This window comes from Mytilus trossulus, chromosome 9 (genome assembly GCF_036588685.1).
Source record: "Mytilus trossulus isolate FHL-02 chromosome 9, PNRI_Mtr1.1.1.hap1, whole genome shotgun sequence".
In the NCBI taxonomy this organism is placed as follows: Eukaryota; Metazoa; Mollusca; class Bivalvia; order Mytilida; family Mytilidae; genus Mytilus; species Mytilus trossulus.
Window position 1 is genome coordinate 9,829,816 of NC_086381.1, and position 20,329 is coordinate 9,850,144.

Sequence of the window (20,329 nt, forward strand, 5' to 3'; positions counted from 1 at the left end):
CAAATTCATATATATTTAATAAAATGAAATTTTTTGACCAAAAAACAAAAGAATAAACATTATTTTGAGTAAAACGTGCACACATTTTACATTGTTTTATTCTAATTATTTTATATATATTTGTGGTTTTGAGGCTACAACTTAAAAATGGCAGCCGCCAGTAGCAAAAGGATGGCGGCAATTTTCAACATGAAGATCTATTTTTTGACTATTTTAACATTGTTTCTCTTCATAACATCCACACACACTGCCCGATTAAGTGACCCTAAGATATTGCTCCCCTATCACAGTTCTGCAATAGTCAATTATACGCTTCATGTCAATCTGACAAGAGATGAAGTAAAATTTGCAGACTCCAGTTGCTTTACATGGTAAAGAATTATTTAGTTCGGCACCTTATCAAATAGTGTCATGGTTAATTTTGCAACTGATGATGTAATTTTAGCACCAGAATTAATAAAATGATTAACAATTATCTTGTTTTTAAAAATGTAGAAAACATGAGTTTTCGGCCATGGATTCAGTTCAGACTTTATTTTTTTTACAGCTAATACATTAATGCTAGCAAGACAAATCTTTGTTTGACTTGCTTGCTTTGCTTGTATCAATGTTTGCTCAAGCATGGCAATTAAGATAGGCGGAGCTTCAGCTTGTATACATCATACTTAAATTTTATTGGACGGTTATGTTTGAAGTTAAGGACACTAAAATTTAAAACATCACAGGATGACAAATATAAAGCGCAATCGTAGAAATGGAAGCCAAAAAAATGTTTTTGTTTTTTCTCAAAGATTTTTAAGTGAAGTGTGGTAGGGCTTCATTCTAAAAAAAAACTTGCACGGTCAACACTTTTATAACACTGGAATTACAAAAAGAAGCATAATAATTTCAGTACTTATTTATAATTAGATTTTGTACATGTAGCTAGGATCATGAAAACACATTATAATAGATGTATTTACACTTGTATGCAAATTTGTCCGCCATTACACATAATCACGCAGGTTCCCGTAAACTTTGACATCATAATTCAAAACACTTGACATCATAACTCAAAAGTGATTGTTGCTTGACGTCAAAAGGTTATTCGGAGGTGATATAAGGTCATTCGGAGGCACAAAATACATTTAAATACCAAAAGTGTAAAAACGTTTATATGAGGCAGGCATAACCTGTGATTGGGGACGAAGTCTGTATGCGTTTTTAAAAAAATCAAAACATGTTAAAATAAAAGAAACGAAAATACTGTAACGTTCCCGATTGTGTTTCTGTTGTTAGGGATTTAGCTGTGACGTTCTTTCAGTTATGACGTCATATAGAATGTGAACAAAAGATATGCTTTCATCAGGTAACGTTTTTTTCACATTAAACAATTATTACAAATGAATTTGTATTGAGTAACAATCTTATATTTTACTAGACTGATAAATATAAATTTGTTTTCAAAGTCTCATGCAAACAAGACAGATTTCTGCGCAAATGCGGGGAAAACCGGAACAGGAAGTAGATCTGAAAAAAAGTTAACGATTTTGAGTTCAGTAGTAGAATGAAAAATTTGGGAAATTTTCCCTATTTTTAAAAAAAAATTCTATCGTAATTTGGGACTTCGTCCCCTTATTAGGACCTTGTTTCATCACTAAAGTTACATTTTATTGCGTAATGAATGTCAATTTCAGAAGGAAATGAGATTGCTGTTAGCAAATCAAAATAATGTATCATAAGGAAACACACCATGTACATGCAAAGTCATTATTAGGCCATGTAGTAAAGGGCAGATTCAGTCATACTTTTATTTTACATCAAATAAAATTGTGTTATTTATATTTAAGTTAAACTTGTAAAATTATGGCATAATGATAGTAATTAAGTGCATACAATATAAATATTATAATACATCTCCATCACCATTGGATTACAGGATGTAGTTGCTGTATCTGCAAATAAATTAATAATAATAAATGCATTAATCTACGGTATATCAGGGCTGCTAAGTTCCACACATTTAGCCTGAGACTCGTGCATTTTCATGCTGTTTTTGGTGGCATCCTCCTTTGATCTATTGTTTTTTCTCTTTGATCTATTGTTTTTTTCTCTTTGATCTTTTCAATTTTGGCCAAATCTCACGCATTTGCTCCATGAAAAGTTGACAGAACTGCTACATATACATAACATATGTAGTAGTACATGACCATATGAAAAACATGTACATGTACATTGCACTATATTCACATTTTAGAATGCATCAAGTATATATATTAGTATACATATTTCTTTACACCTTTGAGTTTATTTTTTCAGGAGTACAAATACACCAGAAACTGCATCTTTGACACTGGTTAACAGTACTGATGGAGAATGTGCATTTTCTGCCATTGTATCTGTTATGTCTAAATCACCTCATCGTAAACAAGCTATCATTATGACAGAAAATAAAGGTAATGTGCCATCTCCAGTGAGTAAACAAGACATCATATTGACAGAAAAATACAGTGGCAATATGCAATCACCACTTTGATTTCAATATGTAAATTAATTCATCTTATCACAACCAAACAAGGTATCATTTGATGTAACCGATAATTTTGTTACAAATTACGGTATGATTATATATTTTTTTTATGATTTGTATGATAGGGCCAAGTTTCCATTCATCAGTAAAAATTCATAAACTTAACTGTTTGGTGCAGAATTTAGGTTTCTTTTAACACTTAGATCAAGCAGTAGAAATAAAGTCTGGGTTGTCATGCATGTAGCTACGTTTACGTCAAAACGCCCGGGCGTACACTGGAATTTGGTAAAACAAAATATTTCCATCTAAATGTTATTAAAACAATTGGTTAACAGTACATCAACCTTCTAAGTCTTTCTTCAATGGCTTGTAATTTCGAAAAAAATGACAAAATTGGTGTCATATTTATATATTTGTTCATTTCTGTCAAAGTCTAAACCTATACCGTAAATTCTATATTATTTTTTAAAGCAATTCCTTATGTACTTCGATTTTTTTTGGTTTGCATTTTGTTTTTAATCCTAACTGTGTAGATGTAAGTTCGGTATGTGGTTAAAGTTTTAAGATATCAATAACTTTTTTAAACCATCGTATGATTTTACGATAGCTAGACAAAAACTGTTTATGTTGAAAAGAGTATCCAGCGCATCATGACGAAATTATAATGAATGAATTTTCCTATAATGTATGAATTTTTAAAAGTAACTTCTTTAAGTATTTACACTCTGAGGTTAAAATTTGGTACATGTAAATTACTTTGTAAGACCGTGGTCGAAGTTAATGAAACTTTCTTGGAGGAAAACGGGTATGGCACAAGAATAAATACCCACCCTGGTATCTATGATGTCGAGTATTTACATGATAAATCTATAAACCTCAATAGTTTGTCATGAAACTTGTGCAGAAATTAAATGAAAATATTTGATTTGCTTAAATCCTGTAATGGACTGATAAATGAATAAACTTTTCGCGGGGAGAAATTTCAGGCGAGAACCAGGGTTCCATAGAGAGCCCTTTACACATTTTAAAATTGCACCTGAATAACTCAGAAAATTAATCATTTCATGATCATTTACAATTCTAAATAAACAATGAATAGATTAAACACAAAAAAAATAACCATTGTTATTGAGATGAGTTTTCAATGACAGAAATGGTATGTCATTCTCGATAACTGTTAAACATCTGAAGGCTTAGCACCCACTCATCTACTACCAGCTGGTTCATTGGCCTGGACCCAATAGGGTCTTTAGGCCTTGACCGAGGTACGGCGTACACTTTAAAATGACCTAGCTACGCCACTGGTTGTAAAGCTGAATGTTAGGTATATTGTTGTAATGTATAAACTTGAATGTTTCCTTGTGCAGTGGTTCAATTTTGCATCAAATAATGAAAGGATTGTTTGAAATTTTCAGTGAAAGGTCCTCTTTAAGAAATTCAATGATCCTGTTTAAAGTATCTGTGTAAAATGAATAGTAGATCTTTGAATTTTGTAATTTGATAATAAATATTCTCCTCCCAGATAAGACAGGTCCCAGACCAGAGGCGGGTGTAAGGGGGGGAGGGGGGCTAGGCCTCCCCTTTTTTGGGAAAAAATTTGGTTGCTTATATAGGGAATCACTGAAGCGTGACTGGAGTGGGCCCCCACTTATGGAAATTTCTTGATCTGCCTCTGCAGACATCGGAATCACACTAGATTGCACCCCTGTTGTGTCGTACTGGATTTACCTCATGCAGTTTTATATTCTTTAAAGAAAAAATGTATTCTTTTTATTCATAATAATAATGCAATTTTTTGTTTAAGTATTTACAAAATACTGCAATGATATCAGAACTGCATACACCCATGCCATATACTAATCTTGTTTTACTTTGCAGTGACAGGAGAGAAATTGAAATGCATTGTGATTGTTAAAGCTATATCTCAATTTGAGATACAGACGACAACCAGAGCTTTGTACTTGGAAGATTCTCCTGAAGAACTTATTATACAAGGATATGATGATGCAGGTAAATAGGAACTCTTAGGTCAAAATAATGAATGTATGTTAAATATAAACATATTTATTGAATAGCTAAACTTAAAGATGGGTTGGTAGATTATATTTTATTTACAATTTGCGACATATTTTTATAGGATTATATTAATATGATGTTTAAATAACAATCAGGGTGATGCCAGTTACAAATGTTATGAATAAAAAAAATATACAGAAGCACTAGGGGTACATCGGTCTTGTTGCAATCTCTATAGATTTTTATAGAAGAATAAAGAATTTGCAGTCTGCAAACAATTTATGTCAACTATTTCAAAACAGGCTCAATGTAGGACAGCACTCATTATATTTATGGCAAGTTCGACTTCATGGCAACAAGACTAAACCACACTGAATACAAAAATAGTGGTAACTTTTTTTGAATAAGCAATTATAGATGACCCTAAGATTATTCATCAGTCAAATTTTCATTTAGAAGTTTATATTAACTAATTATTTCTTAAATAAATTGACATATATGGAAAAGCCTGATACCATGTTTATCTTAACTAAGTTTTTAAAGTATAATGAATGACATACTTGATTACTTTGTTACAGGGAATGTTTTTTCCAGCTTAGCGGGATTAGAGTTTGAATGGAGCCTTTTATCAGATGCTGAAAAAAGTGAAGCTTTTGATGCATATAACATATTAAGGTTTGTAAATACTTAATTAGTGGTAAACTACAATTGTGTACAACTCCAAGGAGATGTTTCATCAAGATCAATGAGACATCAACTCAGAAAGTATAAGGATTTATGTGTTACAACTTAGACAACTTGGATTGTTATGACGTTTTATGAGTTCGTTGCTGTAGAAGAAGTGCCCTGTTTAGTTAAATAAGCTTATCATTTTGTTGTTAAAAGATTTGGGTTTTGAAACATTTTGGTGTGGTGCATCACTGAAGAGACATTTATTGTTGGTGTGTATCTGATGCAGTTAGATTGGTACTATTAAAGGTTTAGATGTTAATATTATGTATGTATTTACAAAATAAACTTTCCATTTTGTAGAAGTTGGTATGAGCCATTTTCAGAATGTTTTAAAAGTGACTTCTTTTTTTTGAAGGATTTTGCAATTCTTTGAATCTGATTATTCAGCACCAGAACATATTCGTCAAATAGAGGACAGAGGAGTACAAGGAGATATAATATTAGTGGAGGGCATACGGACAGGAAGTGCAAAGGTCAAAGCAAGAATTAAAGATGCTGCATATAAGGTAGAAATCACAACTCATTATTTGAAGTATTTTTAAATAAAATTTGAAGGAAAAAAGACAGAATACTACATGCATTCTATAAACTGATAATGTAACTGTTTTGCCCTACATTGGAAAAAGGGTCTGAAAAACAATGTCTGGTTACAAAAAAGCAACTTTAATCATGATAATTATCAACTGGTCTCACTGAATACATGCATGTTAAATTGTCAAGATAGATATATGGTATAGATTTGATGATTATTTTTAAGTTACAAAGTGATGTATCAAACCTATGAATACAGTGTATTCTAATTCACCTGGTGTCTATGGTTATGTCCAGAATTTCTATCACCAAAAGTACTATTTCCATTATTTTTCAACTATTCACATGTTTTGAATTAGATTTTAGTGCCTAAAACTCAGTCATTGCATGTTAATTCATTAAGTGATGTATTGCTTCTAGTGTCTGTATTTTCACAATGATTGATTTATTTGTGTAATTTTTTTTTTTTTTTCATTCATTGATGGCTTTTTAGCTCACCTGGCCCAAAGGGCCAAGTGAGCTTTTCTCATCACTTGGCGTCCAGCGTCCGTCGTCGTCCGGCGTTAGCTTTTACAAAAATCTTCTCCTCTGAAACTACTGGGCCAAATCAAACCAAACTTGGCCACAATCATCATTGGGGTATCTAGTTAAAAAAATGTGTGGCGTGACCCGGTCATCCAACCAAGATGGCCGCCACGGCTAAAAATAGAACATAGGGGTAAAATTCAGTTTTTGGCTTATAACTCAAAAACCAAAGCATTTAGAGGAAATCTGTCTGGGGTAAAAATGTTTATCAGGTCAAGATCTATCTGCCCTGAAATTTTCAGATGAATCGGTTAACCTGTTGTTGGGTTGCTGCCCCTGAATTGGTAATTTTGAGGAAATTTTGCTGTTTTTGGTTATTATCTTGAATATTATTATAGATAGAGAAAAACTGTAAACAGTAATAATGTTCAGCAAAGTTAGATTTACAAATAAGTCAACATGACCGAAATGGTCAGTTGACCCCTTTAGGAGTTATTGCCCTTTATAGTCAATTTTTAACCATTTTTCATAAATCTAAGTAATCTTTTACAAAAATCTTCTCCTCTGAAACTACTGAGCCAAATTAATCCAAACTTGGCCACAATCATCTTTGGGGTATCTAGTTTTAAAAATGTGTGGCGTGACCCGGTCAACCAACCAAGATGGCCGCCACGGCTAAAAATAGAACATAGGGGTAAAATGCAGTTTTTGGCTTATAACTCCAAAACCAAAGCATTTAGAGGAAATCTGACATGGGATAAAAATGTTTATCAGGTCAAGATCTATCTGCCATGAAATTTTCAGATGAATCGGTCAACCCCTTGTTGGGTTGCTGCCCCTGAATTGGTAATTTTGAGGAAATTTTGCTGTTTTTGGTTATTATCTTGAATATTATTATAGATAGAGATAAACTGTAAACAGTAATAATGTTCAGCAAAGTTAGATTTACAAATAAGTCAACATGACCGAAATTCAGTTGACCCCTTTAGGAGTTATTGCCCTTTATAGTCAATTTTTAACCATTTTTAGCTCACCTGGCCCGAAGGGCCAAGTGAGCTTTTCCCATCACTTTGCGACCGGCGTCCGTCGTCCGTCGTCGTTGTTAACTTTTACAAAAATCTTCTCCTCTGAAACTACTAGGCCAAATTGAACCAAACTTGGCCACAATCATCATTGGGGTATCTAGTTTAAAAAATGTGTGGCGTGACCCGGTCAACCAACCAAGATGGCCGCCACGGCTAAAAATAGAACATAGGGGTAAAATGCAGTTTTTGGCTTATAACTCAAAAACCAAAGCATTTAGAGGAAATCTGCCAAAGGGTAAAAATGTTTATCAGGTCAAGATCTATCTGCCCTGAAATTTTCAGATGAATCGGTCAACCCGTTGTTGGGTTGCTGCCCCTGAATTGGTAATTTTGTGGAAATTTTGCAGTTTTTGGTTATTATCTTGAATATTATTATAGATAGAGATAAACTGTAAACAGCAATAATGTTTAGTAAAGTAGGATTTACAAATAAGTCAACATGACCGAAATGGTCAGTTGACCCGTTTAGGAGTTATTGCCCTTTATAGTCAATTTTTAACCATTTTTCGTAAATCTTAGTTAACTTTTACAAAAATCTTCTCCTCTGAAACTACTGGGCCAAATTGAACCAAACTTGGCCACAATCATCATTGGGGTATCTAGTTTGAAAAATGTGTGGCGTGACCCGGTCAACCAACCAAGATGGCCGCCACGGCTAAAAATAGAACATAGGGGTAAAATGCAGTTTTTGGCTTATAACTCAAAAACCAAAGCATTTAGAGGAAATCTGACAGGGGGTAAAAATGTTTATCAGGTCAAGATCTATCTGCCCTGAAATTTTCAGATGAATAGGTCAACCCGTTGTTGGGTTGCTGCCCCTGAATTGCTAATTTTGTGGAAATTTTGCAGTTTTTGGTTTATTATCTTGAATATTATTATAGATAGAGATAAACTGTAAACAGCAATAATGTTTAGTAAAGTAGGATTTACAAATAAGTCAACATGACCGAAATGGTCAGTTGACCCGTTTAGGAGTTATTGCCCTTTATAGTCAATTTTTAACCATTTTTCGTAAATCTTAGTTAACTTTTACAAAAATCTTCTCCTCTGAAACTACTGGGCCAAATTGAACCAAACTTGGCCACAATCATCATTGGGGTATCTAGTTTAAAAAATGTGTGGCGTGACCCGGTCAACCAACCAAGATGGCCGCCACGGCTAAAAATAGAACATAGGGGTAAAATGCAGTTTTTGGCTTATAACTCAAAAACCAAAGCATTTAGAGGAAATCTGACAAAGGGTAAAAATGTTTATCAGGTCAAGATCTATCTGCCCTGAAATTTTCAGATGAATCGGTCAACCCGTTGTTGGGTTGCTGCCCCTGAATTGGTAATTTTGTGGAAATTTTGCAGTTTTTGGTTTATTATCTTGAATATTATTATAGTTAGAGATAAACTGTAAACAGCAATTATGTTCAGCAAAGTTAGATTTACAAATAAGTCAACATGACCGAAATGGTCAGTTGACCCCTTTAGGAGTTATTGCCCTTTATAGTCAATTTTTAACCATTTTTCATAAATCTAAGTAATCTTTTACAAAAATCTTCTCCTCTGAAACTACTGAGCCAAATTAATCCAAACTTGGCCACAATCATCTTTGGGGTATCTAGTTTTAAAAATGTGTGGCGTGACCCGGTCAACCAACCAAGATGGCCGCCACGGCTAAAAATAGAACATAGGGGTAAAATGCAGTTTTTGGCTTATAACTCAAAAACCAAAGCATTTAGAGGAAATCTGACATGGGATAAAAATGTTTATCAGGTCAAGATCTATCTGCCCTGAAATTTTCAGATGAATAGGTCAACCCGTTGTTGGGTTGCTGCCCCTGAATTGCTAATTTTGTGGAAATTTTGCAGTTTTTGGTTTATTATCTTGAATATTATTATAGATAGAGATAAACTGTAAACAGCAATAATGTTTAGTAAAGTAGGATTTACAAATAAGTCAACATGACCGAAATGGTCAGTTGACCCGTTTAGGAGTTATTGCCCTTTATAGTCAATTTTTAACCATTTTTCGTAAATCTTAGTTAACTTTTACAAAAATCTTCTCCTCTGAAACTACTGGGCCAAATTGAACCAAACTTGGCCACAATCATCATTGGGGTATCTAGTTTAAAAAATGTGTGGCGTGACCCGGTCAACCAACCAAGATGGCCGCCACGGCTAAAAATAGAACATAGGGGTAAAATGCAGTTTTTGGCTTATAACTCAAAAACCAAAGCATTTAGAGGAAATCTGACAAAGGGTAAAAATGTTTATCAGGTCAAGATCTATCTGCCCTGAAATTTTCAGATGAATCGGTCAACCCGTTGTTGGGTTGCTGCCCCTGAATTGGTAATTTTGTGGAAATTTTGCAGTTTTTGGTTTATTATCTTGAATATTATTATAGTTAGAGATAAACTGTAAACAGCAATTATGTTCAGCAAAGTAAGATTTACAAATAAGTCAACATGACCGAAATTGTCAATTGACCCCCTAAGGAGTTATTGTCCTTTATAGTCAATTTTTAACAATTTTCATAAAATTTGTAAATTTTTATTAACATTTTCCACTGAAACTACTGGTCCAAGTTCATTATAGATAGAGATAAATGTAAGCAGCAAGACTAGTAAAGTAAGATTTACAAACACATCACCATCACCAAAACACAATTTTGTCATGAATCCATCTGCTTCCTTTGTTTAATATTCACATAGACCAAGGTGAGCGACACAGGCTCTTTGGAGCCTCTAGTTCATAAATCTAAGTAATCTTTTACAAAAATCTTCTCCTCTGAAACTACTGAGCCAAATTAATCCAAACTTGGCCACAATCATCTTTGGGGTATCTAGTTTAAAAAATGTGTGGCGTGACCCGGTCAACCAACCAAGATGGCCGCCACGGCTAAAAATAGAACATAGGGGTAAAATGCAGTTTTTGGCTTATAACTCAAAAACCAAAGCATTTTGAGGAAAGGAGTATGTTCGATAAGGTCCTAAAATGGCCCCCTTTTTTAGCGTAAATTTCAAATTCAGATTTATCGGCCAATATCACGATAAATTATAGCTAATACATTGACTATCTAGGATATAAACCATTTTGTTGAAAATTAAACGTTTCTGCGTTCCATTATGACGTCACAAGTTGTACTCATATTGATTTTTTACGAAAAAGTCTATGAAAATGGGTGAATTTTCATAGATTATTGGACCGGAAACATAGAGCGCATACGTCGACAACAAAGATCTTTTAAAATAATGTTTGTAAAGACATTTCACATGTCTTATTTGAATCTTAAGCTTGTCGACGCCTGCGCTCTATGTTTCCTGGTTCTTTATTTGGGTGAAATCTAGCTGATTTTGTCAAATTTCACCAAAATCCCTTATTTTGACCTTTTTTGGATGTAAAAATCAACGTGTTAGAATAAAACTTTGACAAAAACAGTTCTGTTTAACTATCTAACATGTCTTTAAGGCAACTTCAAACATTTATTGTCTTGTAAATATGAACTTTAAAATTGGGGCCAAATATGGCCCTTACCGAACTTACTCCTTTGACATGGGGGTAAAACTGTTTATCAGGTCAAGATCTATCTGCCCTGAAATTTTCAGATGAATCGGTCAACCCGTTGTTGGGTTGCTGCCCCTGAATTGGTAATTTTGTGGAAATTTTGCAGTTTTTGGTTATTATCTTGAATATTATTATAGTTAGAGATAAACTGTAAACAGCAATTATGTTCAGCAAAGTAAGATTTACAAATAAGTCAACATGACCGAAATTGTCAATTGACCCCCTAAGGAGTTATTGTCCTTTATAGTCAATTTTTAACAATTTTCATAAAATTTGTAAATTTTTATTAACATTTTCCACTGAAACTATTGGTCCAAGTTCATTATAGATAGAGATAAATGTAAGCAGCAAGACTAGTAAAGTAAGATTTACAAACACATCACCATCACCAAAACACAATTTTGTCATGAATCCATCTGCTTCCTTTGTTTAATATTCACATAGACCAAGGTGAGCGACACAGGCTCTTTGGAGCCTCTAGTTCATAAATCTAAGTAATCTTTTACAAAAATCTTCTCCTCTGAAACTACTGAGCCAAATTAATCCAAACTTGGCCACAATCATCTTTGGGGTATCTAGTTTAAAAAATGTGTGGCGTGACCCGGTCAACCAACCAAGATGGCCGCCACGGCTAAAAATAGAACATAGGGGTAAAATGCAGTTTTTGGCTTATAACTCAAAAACCAAAGCATTTTGAGGAAAGGAGTATGTTCGATAAGGTCCTAAAATGGCCCCCTTTTTTAGCGTAAATTTCAAATTCAGATTTATCGGCCAATATCACGATAAATTATAGCTAATACATTGACTATCTAGGATATAAACCATTTTGTTGAAAATTAAACGTTTCTGCGTTCCATTATGACGTCACAAGTTGTACTCATATTGATTTTTTACGAAAAAGTCTATGAAAATGGGTGAATTTTCATAGATTATTGGACCGGAAACATAGAGCGCATACGTCGACAACAAAGATCTTTTAAAATAATGTTTGTAAAGACATTTCACATGTCTTATTTGAATCTTAAGCTTGTCGACGCCTGCGCTCTATGTTTCCTGGTTCTTTATTTGGGTGAAATCTAGCTGATTTTGTCAAATTTCACCAAAATCCCTTATTTTGACCTTTTTTGGATGTAAAAATCAACGTGTTAGAATAAAACTTTGACAAAAACAGTTCTGTTTAACTATCTAACATGTCTTTAAGGCAACTTCAAACATTTATTGTCTTGTAAATATGAACTTTAAAATTGGGGCCAAATATGGCCCTTACCGAACTTACTCCTTTGACATGGGGGTAAAACTGTTTATCAGGTCAAGATCTATCTGCCCTGAAATTTTCAGATGAATCGGTTAACCTGTTGTTGGGTTGCTGCCCCTGAATTGGTAATTTGAGGAAATTTTGCTGTTTTTAGTTATTATCTTGAATATTATTATAGATAGAGATAAACTGTAAACAGTAATAATGTTCAGCAAAGTTAGATTTACAAATAAGTCAACATGACCGAAATGGTCAGTTGACCCCTTTAGGAGTTATTGCCCTTTATAGTCAATTTTTAACCATTTTTCATAAATCTAAGTAATCTTTTACAAAAATCTTCTCCTCTGAAACTACTGAGCCAATTTAATCCAAACTTGGCCACAATCATCTTTGGGGTATCTAGTTTAAAAATGTGTGGCATGACCTGGTCAACCAACCAAGATGGCCGCCACGGCTAAAAATAGAACATAGGGGTAAAATGCAGTTTTTGGCTTATAACTCAAAAACCAAAGCATTTTGAGGAAATTTGACATGGGATAAAAATGTTTTTAGGTCAATATCTATCTGCCCTGAAATTTTCAGATGAATTGGACAATCGGTTGTTGGCTTGCTGCCCTCCAATTGGTAATTTTTAAAGAAATTTTGCCGTTTTTGGTTATTATCTTGAATACTATTATAGATAGAGATAAACTGTAAACAGCAATAATGTTCAGCAAAGTAAGATCTACAAATAAGTCAACATGACCTAAATGGTCAATTGACCCCTTAAGGAGTTATTGCCCTTTATAGTAAATTTTTAACAATTTTCATTAATTCGGTAAATTTATGTAAATTTTTACCAAATATTTTTCTCTGTTACTAATGGGCAAGGTTCATTATAGATATAATTGTAAGAAGCAAGAACGTTCAGTAAAGTAAGAACTTCAAACACATCACCATCACCAAAATACAATTTTGTCATGAATCCATTTGTGTCCTTTGTTTAATATGCACATAGACCAAGGTGAGCGACACAGGCTCTTTAGAGCCTCTAGTTTTAGTTGCCTCTGTAACATTTTTCTTCTTATTTATTTGCAATCATTTATGAAATAATATACCATAATCTAACTGAAGTGTCTCCCCATGTTCATTATTATCTCATGTGTTGCTCTATCTTTTAATTATAGGATGTTCCTACTTCGATAGTTAAGATAATGGTAGTAGCCAACTTAAACATCAAACCAACAGAATCTTATGTACTGATGTTAGCTACAGTGAAATATACAGTAGAACTGGTCAAGGCTACATCTATCATAGGTATTGTTATTAATTAAATTGTAGCATATGGAAAAACTGTTCATTGCACTTTTTTGCACAAGGCTTAGAAACGTGGAAATACAAGGCTTGAAATTAGAATTTAAATTAGTGTGTGGATAGTACCGTCATACTAAATTTTATTACTTTTAGAAAAAAATATTTTGGACACAAGTCAAATATCTTAAAAATTATTGACTGTGTTAGGAATATACATACCAGCAGATTGTTCTATAGCGTAAGTGCCTTTGGTGAGTTATAAAAAAGAAAGTTTTAAACAAAAGAATAATAACAAACTTTTGCTACTTGAAAATTGATTATAACATATATTCTGGAATAATTAAAATTCAAACAAACAATTCTCTGGACAGGTATGACAACAGAACAGGCCATCAGAAGAGATAAATTCTTTGCATAGAATTAAAAATGATTACAGCATATGACACAATGTTTATTTAAAAAACTCCACTTTAAAGGGTTAAATGAGAAGCATCATGAACAAGTTTCGGTAATATTTCATTGACATCACAAATAAATCTGTATACTAAGATACAGCAAGATAACCAGTTTCTAATCTGTTTTACAGAAATAAATATGCCATCTCCACAGTTCTTGTTAGAAGTTCAGGATTCAATGATTTGTACTTTGGATGCCAGTACTTCAACAGCTACAGCATTAGAACTAGGGTCTACTGAGATTGTACTCACAGATAAAAGTAAGTTAATGTTTACTTAGGTTTAGACTTCCTACAGAATTAGGGTCTACTGACATTGTACTCACAGATAAAAGTAAGTTTACATGTACTTAGATTAAGACAGTCTAAATTAGACTACCTACAGCATCATAACTAGAATTCACAGAGATTATACTCCCAGATTCAAGATTTCAAGATTTCATTTCAACAACCTAGGCACACAAGTGTGCAACATAAGCAAACACAAAACATAATAATATAAAATAAACAAAAAGCAACATATTCTACCATGAACAGTGTAAAAACTAAAACATTGGGGATAGATAGTATACTGGAGTCAAGGTTTAAAACATTGGACTATTGTTTTTTTATGAAGAGACAAGTTTGTATAAAGTAACTCTATATGACATAGTAGAAGCATTCCATACATTTTAGCTTCACATGGATACAAGTCAGTTGAAGTTTGTACTTTGAATCCTGTTAATATAACAGCAACATCACTGGTAGGAACTGTTTAGTTTTCATGAGCACCTATGCTATGTTTACCATTTAATGGAATATCTATTAAGGTGTTTGTATTAGTTAAGAGTGAAAGAAAAATTAAGGTTTCAGCACAAGGTTGTACTATATTTAAACACTAAAGTTTTTTCAGTGTACATTTTAAAATTTGTTTATATAAACATGAATATTTTTTATTTTTATTGTTTTAGATATAAAAGAAAATGATAGTTTGACAAAACCAACAGCCATGTTGTATGTTGTTACTGCGAGTTATTTGGGTAAGTTAAATTATAGGTCAATTAATTCTTTATAAAAGTTGATATCTCTTATCAAACATTTGGTGGTTTTAGATAGATAGCAATGCATTATATACATTTCATGATATCTTACAGTATTATGAGGTCAACTTGAACATATCATAGTGTCAAAATTACATTTGACATGGAAACATTTTGAACTGAAGACAGCTGTAGAAAAAGTAACATTTCTAAGTTTTACAATTTTTCAATATAAATTAAAAATGGCATAAATTATATAAGATATCAATTTTGTTTGATTAGAATATATATTATTTTATTCAATAAGATGTAGTGCAGTACTATTGAAGCATGTATGATTTTCTAAAATATTTGACTTTTTTACTAATCTAAAGATAATTTGTTTCATTTAAGCATTTGTTGTCCTGCCACACAGAAAGTGGGTGTTAGAAACTGGAAGACAATATGAGATCCTTATAGAGTTATATGATAAAGATAGTCACAGAATACATCCATCTGATGTAAGATTTTATTTGTAATAACATTTGTATTGTATAACTTGTATTATTGTGATGGTTGGAGGCTCAACAGAATCACCCCTGTAGATATGCACACAAATAGTTTCTGTGCTCTTATTTTAATCCACATGTATAGGTTCAGGATGGAGTTATGGTGCATCAATAAAATGTATGCCTTACGGTAATGATAAGCTAAATCCTGATTACTTCTTGAATATGTCAAAATTTACTTATGTATTCAAGTGAGACCCTTTGTTATATATGACTCCAATCACTAACCTCTTAGTTGTTTGAAGGAGATTTTTCTGGCAGTTTTAAACATAAAAGTTGTGGTAACAATTTGGTTTGTTAAATTTTGGTTTTATGTAGCAATTCTGTTGCTCTGTTGAAATAAGGTACTATAGAGTTAATAACTTTAAGATATCTTATATTTTGTGAATGGAAAGTGGATTTTATTGTAAATTGAAATAGTGAAAGGTGTTTAAAATATATTTATTTTGTTAATATAATGTATGCATTCAGCTAATATGATTTTATTGTTGTTTCAGAATATTATTATCGAAGCTGCCTTCCCAAGTAATTATTTTAAATTACATTACTCTACTAAGAATGGGACATACCACACAGTTACAACATTACAGAAGGGGAAAACAAATATAGATGGAGCTCTCACAACCATAATTAGAAAGGTAAAACTAAATATCTGTGTGTATCAGATTGTCTTGTTTAATTCAGATTCAACAACTACATTGTGTATAATCTAATCAATATTTGTAAGTGTTACTACAACATTTAATATTCAATTATTTTAAAACTTATTAACTTATTTTTCATGATGGTGTTTCTTTTTATAACTGAATTACATACAGACAGTATTTTTTTTATATAGGAGACAAAAGGAAAAGTATTTCAATTGTTAGCAATGATGTTAGTTTGTCAAAAATTGAATTAAATTATGAAATTAAAAACTATAAAGCTGTTTTGTAAAGCCAAAAAATTTTATATTCTGTATTGTGACATATATTTTTTAGGATGGCTCAGAATATGCTATTAATCCAGTAATCAAACAGAGCCAGGATGTTGAGATATATGATCCTATTAAAGTAAACCCTCCATTGTTATACTTCCCATGGGATCCTGTTAAAGAGACCAATCACAGATACCAACTTAAGGTAAGATCAACAAGAAATTATCGTTTTATCATTTGACATTGAAAATAATCTCTAAGGATTGAAACAAGGAGATATGAAAATATTGTTTTAGAAAACAGAGTTTGCCATATATGTAACGTTTTTATTGAAGATGAAGCGCATGTTTTATCAAGATGTCTTCTTAATGACAATTTTAGAAACCATTTATATTATGTTGCTGAAATTTTTAATGATAATTTTAGATGATAACCAAAAGTTAGTGTTTTTATTCTCAGATGTACATATGTTATGTGTGTGTGCCAAAACCTGTCATTTGATTTTAAAAAGGCGTAGAAATTTTATATATCTTGAATAGTATTTTATTTCATATTGTGTATTAAATCTATGCATTTTAAAAGACCCTTATATTTCTGTATAGAATGGCTCTCATTTTATTTAGTGTTATTTTACAATATATAAAGATTGATTGTACTTGTTGGGAGATGATACTTTAATCAAACATTGAATTGATTAAAAAAAGCAAAGATTATAATTAATTTTAAAATGAACAGAGCTTAGGTTAATTTCAACGTAATGCAAAATTTTGTTTATGTATTGTTATAACCTGTTGAACTCATCAATTGGCAATAATAAAATCGAAATTTTAAGCTGACAAAATCTCTGATTGCATATAATTGATAGTTTGCATATGATGTATTTGCACAGGCAACTGGTGGCAGTGGTGATTATATATGGTCATCAAATAACCTTGACACAACCTCTGTGAATGTAAGAGGGGAGATAACTACCAGTAACTTGGGTAAATCTATTGTGACAGCAGCCGACACCAGGAATCAGGCACATAAAGGATCTTCTACAGTAAGTTTAAAAAATTACTTCATTTCATTTACTCATGCTCATGGCATTGTGTTTAATGGTAGTTTTTGGCATCATTTGCTTATCAGCTATATATGTGTTTAATGGTAGTTTTTGGCATCATTTGCCTATCAGCTATATATGTGTTTAATGGTAGTTTTTGGCATCATTTGCCTATCAGCTATATATGTGTTTAATGGTAGTTTTTGGCATCATTTGTCTATCAGCTATATATGTGTTTAATGGTAGTTTTTGGCATCATTTGCTTATCAGCTATATATGTGTTTAATGGTATCTTTGGCATCATTTGTCTATCAGCTATATATGTGTTTAATGGTAGTTTTTGGCATCATTTGTCTATCAGCTATATATGTGTTTAATGGTAGTTTTTGGCATCATTTGTCTATCAGCTATTCATGTGTTTAATGGTATCTTTGGCATCATTTGCTTATCAGCTATTCATGTGTTTAATGGTATCTTTGGCATCATTTGCTTATCAGTTATATATGCATTTAATGGTACTATTTGGCATCATTTGCTTATCAGCTATATATGTGTTTAATGGTAGTTTTTGGCATCATTTGCTTATCAGCTATATATGTGTTTAATGGTACTATTTGGCATCATTTGCTTATCAGCTATATATGTGTTTAATGGTAGTTTTTGGCATCATTTGCCTATCAGCTATATATGTGTTTAATGGTAGTTTTTGGCATCATTTGCTTATCAGCTTTATATGTGTTTAATGGTAGTTTTTGGCATCATTTGCCTATCAGCTATATATGTGTTTACCCAATGCTTACAGCATGGTATCAGTGTTTTCACTTGATTTTAGAAAGAAGGGGTATTGACTGAAAGGATGGTTGTCATGAACTTTAAAGGATAGGGACTTTTAAATAGAGTTGTGTGCTGAATTCTACAGGATGGTGGTTTGATTAAAGCAGGAAAGCCCTACTATTCTTAAACTCCCCCCGGAAACATTGGTTATCAGTACTTAACACTAGCTCACAGTTCAATGCCTTGTAAGGTCTGATAAAGATGTAAACAGAAGATCTATATAACTTCTAGTCTGGTCTTTATTCAACTTTAAACATACAGTTATGATAGCAATGTCAAACAAACCTACATCAAGTCAGATCCAAATTTATCCCTATGGCCCTCTGACTCGTAATGTTGTATAAAGATAGTTTATACAGTAAGGGAATGTACTATTTCTTAAAATTTAGAAGGAATAAAAATGTTAATATTATATACTATATATATAATGAATATCACATTAATTGATTCAATTAAGTTAAATTGAAATTTTTTCAGATACATGTCTTGCCTCCATCCAAAATTGAGTTTATACCTAAACGTGTTGAGGCCATGGTTGACACAGAACTAGAATTACCTCTAGCTGTTTTTGGTTTACTAGAAGGTAAGTAAAACATGAAAGATAGCTATCAAAATTTGTATTTGTGATTGTGATTTGTATGTTTCAATAAAAAAAAGAAGGAACTTCAAAAGTGAATAAAAATCTATTTCATTATATTCACAAAACTTTTTGAAATATGAACCTGACAAAAAAATTTGGTTGTACAATTTATAAAACTCAAATTGTACTTGTTCTTTCTTAAAAATAAATCTATAATGTCTAAAGTGACAAAATTGCAATAATAAATGAAGGCAACAATTTACAATAATTTATGAATTTACAGTTATAGATGATTTTCATTTTACAATTTCATTTGTTACACATGTAATATTTTTAATTTATATCTTCAAAAAAAAAAGACCATAAAAACATTATTGGTAAGAATTAAAGATAGAAATTATATTTTGTTGAAATGTCTACTTAATTTTCATTTTAGGTCGTCAGGTTAGCTTTAATGACTGTAGAAAGATGAGATTAAATGTGACATTAACAGATGATGTAGTGTTCAGTAAAGTAAAAGGTACGTTTATAAATCATTAAGACTTTATATCTTGACTTTTATGCTAAATTATTATTAAATTACACATGTCTTGTAATGAATTCTTAATAATATTACAAAAAATAGATTTTCTTCAAAGGGACCAATATGTATTTATTTTATTCATTTAGTTGTTTTATTTAAAAGGAATTTGAGAATGTATGGTCTTCGAGGCCAAATAAGAATTTTTATACCTACTCTTTTTAAGTCAAGCTGAGATAGAGTAGTCTAAATATTATACTTGTGATCAGTTTTCTGTAAACTTAATCTCCATAATCACAATAAATAAAATAATTGTGTCAATGGCAGCTGCTTATGGGAGGTTGAAGGAAAACATAGTAATATACTAAACAAGTAAACAGCTAAAGAACTTTCTTGATAGTAATGGATGCTTATCATTGAGTTGTCAATATTTAAAATATTTTATTTTCATTTTTTTTACAGGGTCAAGTTTACCTGAAGAGGGATGTAGAACTATTAAGGTCAAAGCAGCACAGAAAGGTCACACACAAGTTAAAGCCTCTTATGTCTATGAAAATATCAAATTGGAGTCAACTGTAACCATAGCAGCCTATGATCCTCTAGTGGTAGGTTTAAAACATGTTTTTTTCAGGAACATTTTAATGTATAATATATGAATTGCATCAGGTAGAAATCGACCCAATGCAAAGGATTATCAATACATCTGTTAACATATTTCGGATTGAAAAAATCTCTATGCAAAATCTATAACTATATATAAATTAAGTTGATATAAGAACCCTACAAAAAAGATCAAAATGATCTTTCATTTCCTATTTGAATGTTCCAAAATCAATCAAAGTATGTTAAATGTACATGTATACATGCATTAGTATACGGTTGAGCTCTATCGGACGCAGCTCATGTTATTATGGCCTTGC

General features: G+C 31.9%; 1 protein-coding gene across 1 annotated transcript in view; it reads left to right on the forward strand.

Moving 5' to 3' along the window:
- The first annotated feature begins 139 nt into the window (after positions 1–139).
- LOC134685086 (nuclear pore membrane glycoprotein 210-like) overlaps positions 140–20,329 on the forward strand; it is a 54,501-nt gene continuing 34,311 nt past the window's right edge. The window contains exons 1-15 of the mRNA XM_063544500.1: positions 140–371; positions 2,299–2,435; positions 4,388–4,519; positions 5,104–5,200; positions 5,613–5,763; positions 13,370–13,499; positions 14,083–14,211; positions 14,901–14,969; positions 15,363–15,469; positions 16,015–16,155; positions 16,498–16,638; positions 17,323–17,475; positions 18,787–18,892; positions 19,326–19,409; positions 19,872–20,014. Coding sequence (XP_063400570.1) covers positions 148–371; positions 2,299–2,435; positions 4,388–4,519; positions 5,104–5,200; positions 5,613–5,763; positions 13,370–13,499; positions 14,083–14,211; positions 14,901–14,969; positions 15,363–15,469; positions 16,015–16,155; positions 16,498–16,638; positions 17,323–17,475; positions 18,787–18,892; positions 19,326–19,409; positions 19,872–20,014 — 1,944 coding nt within the window. The 5' untranslated portion in view covers positions 140–147. The remainder of the gene's footprint in view (positions 372–2,298; positions 2,436–4,387; positions 4,520–5,103; positions 5,201–5,612; positions 5,764–13,369; positions 13,500–14,082; positions 14,212–14,900; positions 14,970–15,362; positions 15,470–16,014; positions 16,156–16,497; positions 16,639–17,322; positions 17,476–18,786; positions 18,893–19,325; positions 19,410–19,871; positions 20,015–20,329) is intronic.